The sequence below is a fragment of the Lipotes vexillifer genome, unplaced genomic scaffold, assembly GCF_000442215.2.
Source record: "Lipotes vexillifer unplaced genomic scaffold, Lipotes_vexillifer_v1.1 scaffold982, whole genome shotgun sequence".
NCBI classification, from domain to species: Eukaryota; Metazoa; Chordata; class Mammalia; order Artiodactyla; family Lipotidae; genus Lipotes; species Lipotes vexillifer.
Window position 1 is genome coordinate 673,571 of NW_006789467.1, and position 7,677 is coordinate 681,247.

At 50.4% G+C, this 7,677-nt stretch overlaps 1 protein-coding gene across 1 annotated transcript in view; it reads left to right on the plus strand.

Moving 5' to 3' along the window:
* Nucleotides 1-7,327, plus strand: part of HS3ST3B1 (heparan sulfate-glucosamine 3-sulfotransferase 3B1) — a 36,291-nt gene extending 28,964 nt beyond the window's left edge. Inside the window, exon 2 of the mRNA XM_007462645.1 lies at nt 6,709-7,327. Within this exon, the coding sequence (XP_007462707.1) occupies nt 6,709-7,327 (619 nt within the window). The remainder of the gene's footprint in view (nt 1-6,708) is intronic.
* Nucleotides 7,328-7,677: the final 350 nt, after the last annotated feature.

The following is a 7,677-nucleotide window of genomic DNA, read 5'->3' on the forward strand; positions in this document are numbered from 1 at the left end:
TGCCGGGGGGCGGGGGGCGGTGCTTCCCTGGTGGGGAAGTGATTTTCATCTACGCTGTGTTGACGGGCGGTGTGGAGTGGCTCAGAAGGTCTGGAGTAAGGGCCTGTTTACAAACATTTGCACCTCGTTGCCAAGGGCACAGGGTAGGCAGACTTTCTTGGGATGAAGCAGGGAGCTGGGAGAGGATTTACTGGAGCCTGTGACACATACCAGCCAGTGTAACAGCCTGAGGGCTGGCCCTTTGTTGCCTGGGAGGTAACCCAGGCAGAGCTGGGGCTCCCACTGACCCAGGGAAAAGGAGCCGGTTCCAGACGGGAAGCCCGCACTGATCAGAGTTCATCTCTGATGAGCAGGTCAGGTCTACACAGGGAAGAATCTGCCAAAGCAGGAAAGGGCAGACCTGCTTCAGTGGCAGCCTTTCCGCCTCTGCATCTGGTGCCCTACTCTCCCCTTTCTGGGTCCCCTGCTCTGCCCTGTCTGCCCAATGGCAGGGCTGATTTTACTTTTACTTTCGAGAGAGTGTGCTTCGCAGAAAACTTTCTTCTATTGATGAAAAAAAAATTTTTTTCTTTTTCTTTTTTTTTTTTTTCAGGAAACGGGACACAGATTACTCTGATTTCACATGATTTGTGCCCGCACACAGTGAGGTCCAATAAACACGAGCAACGCCCCACAGAGCGCAGACACAAAAGGCTATTAGCTTTTAATTGAAACCCTCCCTCCACCACCACCCCCAGCCCCCCAGCCCCTTCCAGGAACAGGAACTCAGGCCTTTGTGAAGCAGGGTCTATAACAGAGGACTCTGCCAAAATGAAAGGAATCTTGAGTTGACCCAGAGGAGTGAGATGCTCTTTTGAGCCCCACCCCCTTATGGCATTCAAAGGCTTTTCATTTTCTGAGCAGTATTGAAATTCTAGGACAATGGAGGCCAAATCCTTGCAGTGGGGTTGGGGGCTGGGCGGGGAGAAAGGAGAGAGGGTTGGCCGAGGAGGGGACGGGGGGAGTCCATCCTTTGTTATTTTTCTTCTTTCCTACCCATTACCTTAAAAAAAGGAAAAAGAAAGAAAGAAAGAAAGAAAGTAAAAAGCCCCAGTAAACTTTATAATGAATAATGACATCACTTCCGGGAGCCCAGCTGCTCCTGGGGACCAGAGAGACAGGGAGAGCAACAGACTATTTACAATTTCATTTTAAATTATTTGAAACCCTCCCAGAGGAGTTCTTTGATATGCAAACATCTCACCCAAATGGAGATAATTATTTATGGAGATGTGGCCCTTTGAAGGGGAGCTCAGATCTGGTGGGCTCAGAGACTTCCTACAAAGGAAGAAGTTTCCAGATAAGAAGGGGCTGAGCTGATCCCCATCTTCCTCCCTGTCTCGGTCCCCCCCCCCCCCCCCCCCCCGCACTCCTCCCCTGGGAAGAAAACTGCTTTAAAGAAGAAACTTCCCAGGGTTACAACTTACAGCTCGAGTTACAAGTCTCAGGAGCTGCCGGTGTCTCCTTGTCCACAGTCAAGTTTACAGGAAGAGTTCCTTTCTCATCCCTGGGTGTCTCATCTTTCTGTCGGGATGGAAGCTACAAGGCTGGACCTTTGTCTTTGCCCCCCTCCCCTCCCCCCGAAGTCCACTGTAATTTATAAGGTCACAAGGTAGAAAGGCACCGCCCCGGGGAAGAGTTTGGGGTGGATGTTCAGGGCTGGTAGATGGGCCTTCAGAAGAGGTGACAGCCGTGCGGCCTCGGTGGTATCGTGCTGAGCACGGCCGCCTTCAGAAAAGGTGACAGGGCTTCCCTGGTGGCACAGTGGTTGAGAGTCCGCCTGCCGATGCAGGGTACACGGGTTCGAGCCCTGGTCTGGGAAGATCCCACATGCCGCGGAGCAGCTAGGCCCGTGAGCCACAACTACTGAGCCTGCTCCGCAACAAGAGAGGCCGCGACAGCGAGAGGCCCGCGCACTGTGATGAAGAGTGGCCCCTGCTCGCCACAACTAGAGAAAGCCCTCGCACAGAAACGAAGACCCAACACAGCCAAAAATAAATAAATAAATTTTAAAAAAAAGAAAAGAAAAGAAAAGGTGACAGCCGTGCGGCATCGGTGGTATCGTGGTGAGCCACAGCCGCCTTCAGAAGAGGTGACAGCCGTGCAGCCTCGGTGGTATCATGGTGAGCACGGCCGCCTTCAGAAAAGGTGACACCAGCGTCCTGCACACTTGTCACTACAGAAACCCCTCTGATTAGGTCTCTAATGACCCTGGGGACTCCAGAGCACCCGCTAGCTTCTGGGGACATGTGCCCTCTCCTCGCCCCCGACCCTGCCAGTATCTGTCACCTTCGGGACTGTCGGCAGCTTTGCAGTTTGCTCCTTGGCAACGTCCCCTCCCTGCGACCCCCCCCAGCTGCCCCTCTGCCCTTGTCAAGTTAGCCAGCTGAGTGCTTCCTGGGCCTCTGTGATGGGGAGATTGACGCACTCAGCTAACCTCAGCCTAACTGCCTTCCCTGGGGACCAGGCAGGGTGGGCCAGGCCTCTGGAGGAGGAAAGGGTGAGGGGGAGGGGCTTGGGCAGGCGAGCAGTCAGATCCCAGGAACCCAAGGGCATCCTTTCATAAAAGAAGACTTGTTATTTTTTGTTCGTTTTCTCAGTTTTTCTGGCATGTATTTTCAAGGCAGGAAGTTGGCTGTTGAGTCCCTGATTTTACCTGTCACAGGTTAAGATGTGCTACCTTTGACAGCCCTCAGTGTTCCCTGGGAGGAAAGGGTTTTCTTTTTTCGTGAGTGGTCACAGGTGCCGTGATCCCAGCATCCCAGGGAGAGCCCTCGACTGGAGCCGCAGAGGAAGGTGAGGGTTAGGAAAGGATCCCGATGAGCGGGCTGCACCTGCGCTTGAGGCCCGGGCTGAGGGTGCAAGGGTGTGCGACCCCATTCTTCCCAAGGAGGAAACCATCCTTCACAGACAGGAAGCCAAGGAGAGAAGGGATCTCAGAGTTGTCGGGGTTGCTGTTTTGTTTTTTGGTTTTTTTTAAAGCAGATTTTATTTATTTATTTTTTAGAGCAGTTTTAGGGCCACAGCAAAATCAAGCAGAAAGCTCAAAGTTCCAGAAACCAAGCACCGGCGCGTGAATTTGGGGTTCAACCACATTCCCATAGGTCTCCTGCTCCCCCTGAAGCACAGCCTTCCCCCATCAGAGTGGTCCACTGGTTACGATGAGCTTCCACTGACACATCAGTCATCATCGCCCCAAGTCCAGAGTTTACATACAGCAGGGCCCACCCTTGGAGATGTCTGTTCTGTGGGCTTGACAAACGCATAATGACACGTATCCATCATGACGGTATCACTCGGTATTTTCACCGCCCTAAAAATCTTCTGTGCTCTACCTATTCAGCCCCACCTCTCCCTGCATCTCTGGGGATCCCAGCGTTTTTGAGTTTTGCTGCTGATAATTGCGGGTTTATCAGCTGCTCAAAAAAAGGGGGGGCGGGCATCCTTATTCCCCACTTGGATTTCGGACTGTGGAGGTTTATTTATTTAGTTGTTTCCAGGGTGGGGAGGAGAAATCCTGATTCTTCTGTGTGTAAAGGTTTCTCCTGGCTGCTCTGTTGTTTTTTGCATTCTCAGGGGCTGGACGTGGGCTTTGGGAACAGCTAAAAGTGATGCGGCATTTCGGCTTCCTGGCCGGTTACCAACCTGACACCACAATGGGATCGTCCTCAGAGCAGTTTATCAGAATGCGACCTCTTCTTCGGTGCTAATTCACAGACCAGGAGGCTGAGGCCTGGAAAGGCAGGCATGTGGCCAGGGATGTTCACCCTCATGAAAACTTTTAGCTTCTTTTTTTTTTTTTTTTTTTAAAGCAACAGTAAATAGATCTGTGATGTCAAAATGTCTAAGTCTCTATTGACCATTTTCTCTTTTCAATCAAGATTTTCCTCCCAAGGGTATCCAAACAAGGATTTGGGCAGCCTCGGGCTATTTGTAAGGGGATGTGCCTTGTGGAAGGAGTTTGCTTTAAGCTCTTAGTTGGAAAGGGGCAGCACAAGGGGAAGATTTGGGAGTGATAGAACCGGTCTGGATCCTGATGGTTGTTAAAGATTTCTATGTATGTGTCCGAAGTCATGGAACTGGACACCAAGAATGATTGTTTACTGTATGTAGGTTAAAAAGTAGATTTTTAGGGCTTCCCTGGTGGCGCAGTGGTTGAGAGTCCGCCTGCCGATGCAGGGGACGCGGGTTCGTGCCCCGGTCCGGGAGGATCCCACATGCCGCGGAGCGGCTGGGCCCGTGAGCCATGGCCGCTGAGCCTGCGCGTCCGGAGCCTGTGCTCCACAACGGGAGAGGCCACAACAGTGAGAGGCCCGCGTAGCGCAAAAAAAAAAAAAAAAAAAAAAATTTTTAAAATTAAGAAAAAAGATTGCTGTTGGAGGTCAGGAAACGTGCGGGTATTTTGGGGGGGGGGTGGGTAAAGTTGATTCACGACATTGTGTTAGTTTCACATTACAGCACAGTGACTCGCTTATACATATATCTATATCTATCTATCTATATTCTTTTTCAGATTCTTTTCCCTTATAGGTTATTACAAAATATTGAGTAGAGTTCCCTGTGCTCTGCACTAGGTCCTTGTTGGTTATCTATTTTATTTATAATAGTGTGCATATGTGGGGTATTTCTGTAACCAAGCAAGAGGTCATTCTCCCCCAGGAAAGGGAAACAGGGGGCCGGCCAGATGTTTTCCTGACTCTTCCTAGCTTTCCTCAATCCAAGGGGGAGATGGGCCCACCCCAACCCAATGTGGCTTGCAGCCTGTCCCCTCTCTGAAGTTCAAGTTCATTCACTTCCATCATCTGCTTTGTGTCAATGTCTTGGCCTCTGTTCAGCTGTAGTGCGTTGGGTTACATCCATTTCAATAACCTTCCTCTTTATTGTTGTGTAATTTGCCAGTTCAAACAATAAGTTCACTTGCTGGACCCTGGGAGGAGGCGTGCCATCTGAAGAAAGAAAAGAAGCAGAAAAAAGAAAATTAGGGCAACTTTTGCTACTGGAGAACGTCAGAATTATAAGGCTTTTAGAACTTCTCTGGTTCATTCAAAGTTCCTACGCGTTTAGACCCTCTGAAGACAGACCCTAAACCCACTCCATCTGCCCTGGCCCTGGAGAACTTGGCGGGTTGGGTTTCCTTCAGTCATAGCGGTATAGCACTTGGATTCTGAATATTAAACCCTTTCTTGTAGATTCAGTCTAGGTACAAGTGGCTGAACACTGGAAACAACTCGGACTTGATCAAACTCGACCTGCTTTTGAGTGAAATGCAAAATAAGTTGAGAGCCGGGCCCCTCTTTAATCCTTCATCACGTTAGCCTGATGACACGGCTACGTTTGTCTAAGTGGTTAATGGGCAAAGTGGGTCAATCCAGCTTTAGCTTAAGCCGGGGGCAGCTGCAGGGCTGCAAGGCAGTCCTTCGGGGAGAAGCATGCTTCCTCTAGCTAGCTATGAAGGAGGAGCCCGTTGCCCTTCCCGCCTCTTGCAATAGAGTTTATATCGTCATTTCTATAAATGTCTCCCAAGAGGGATTTTGGTCTCAGTAGATTAGGGATGGCTTGAAGCTGGAAGTTCAGAATGTCCTACTGAGAGGTAAATATTTGGTCAAAAATGATGTGGAAGTTGTCTTTTTTCCAATTCCTGGGCCCAGGTTGGAATCAATCAGAAATCTCTATCCCATAGCAAATGGAAGATTGTACATCTGTGACCGCTACTTAGTGTCCGATTAGGTAACACATCTCCTTCTGATGTACACACACCAACGTGTACACATGCATGTTCAGCATGGTCCTACTGTGTGCTATAAACTGTGTACTGAACACGGTCATAATGATCATAATAATGGAGTAGTAGCCGCAGCTAGTGAATATCGAATATATAACGTATGCCAGGCACGTTCAAAGCATATTGTGATCATTAATTGTCTTAATGCTCATTAAACTCCCATAAGGTTGGTATTATCATCTTCATTCTTACAGCTGAGGAGAGAAGGCCAGAAAGTAAGTTGCTGAAAATGAGACAGCTTATAAGTGACCGAGCTGGGATTTGAACCCAGGTGGTCTGATGTCCAAGCCCACAGTGCTTAAATGTTAAGCTAAATGCTTCCATTGTACAAACCCCGCAACAACTGAATGCAGTGGGTGGAAATCATTCCCGTTTCACATATTCGGATGCTGAAACTCAGGGAGCAAGTCAGGCGCAGTCTTACATCATTGATTCCTGTGATTTTTAGTGCTAATCACCACACAGAACTGCTTTTTGGTCCAAATGTCATGTCCTATCCTTCCTGTAGGTTATAGCAGTTTTGCCTACGTAGTTATGTTTAAATTATGCTAAGAAAGATATCATACAAGTCTCCGTGCCTATGCCAGGCACTTTTCTAAGCTGTTGAGGTATATTAATACGTTTAATCATCACAACCACCATGGGAGATCGGTAGTGTTATTATTTCCCATTAAGTACATCCGCGAGGAAGCAGGGGTGCACAGCCTTGCGTCTGTGCCGCTTTGTCCGCGATCACGGTCACACACATCTAGTAAGCGGAGCAGTGGGTACCTCAACTCAGGCTCCGGGTCTGTAAGACCCTCCCTGTGCTGGGAAGGAGCTCGCGGTGGCAATCAGGGGAAGGCGCTCAGTTTTCAGGCCCTAACGTGCCTTTCTGCTCCGCTCAGGGACCTGATGCCGAGGACCCTGGAGGGGCAGATCACCATGGAGAAGACGCCCAGCTACTTTGTGACGCGCGAGGCGCCCGCGCGCATCTCGGCCATGTCCAAGGACACCAAGCTCCTGGTGGTGGTGCGGGACCCGGTGACCAGGGCCGTCTCGGACTACACGCAGACGCTGTCCAAGCGGCCCGACATCCCCAGCTTCGAGAGCCTGGCCTTCAGGAACCGGACGGCGGGCCTCGTGGACCGGGCGTGGAGCGCCATCCAGATCGGCCTGTACGCCGAGCACCTGGAGCGCTGGCTGCGTCACTTCCCCGCCCGCCAGCTGCTCTTCGTGAGCGGCGAGCGGCTGGTGCGCGACCCGGCCGGCGAGCTGGGCCGCGTGCAGGACTTCCTGGGCCTCAAGCGCATCATCTCCGACAAGCACTTCTATTTCAACCAGACCAAGGGCTTCCCCTGCCTCAAGAAGGCCGAGGGCAGCGGCCGCCCTCACTGCCTGGGCAAGACCAAGGGCAGACCCCACCCCGAGATCGACGGCCAGGTCCTGCGGCGGCTGCGCGACTTCTACCGGCCCTTCAACCGCAAGTTCTACCAGATGACGGGCCACGACTTCGGCTGGGACTGATCAGACCCTCCCGCCCCGCCCCCCTCCCCACCCGGGGCTTAGGAAATATTGAGAGAGATTATATGTATGTAAAATGTACAGAAATCTATTTTATAATAATTTATTTTTAATTCATGAGCAATTAATTCACTAAGCTGCCTAGCCACGCTCTTTAGAGAGTAACAGAACCTGTTAACATTCCAAAGTGTTTCTAATATTTTCTTCTTGTCTTCATAATGGATGGTGCTTCCTTTTTTTTTTTTTTTTTTTCTTTCTTTCTTTCTACCCATTGTATTTAAAAAGAAGAAAAGCACAACTTGAGATTTTTGTTGTTACGGGTATGCAGCCTTCGATCGCTGTCTGGATGCACT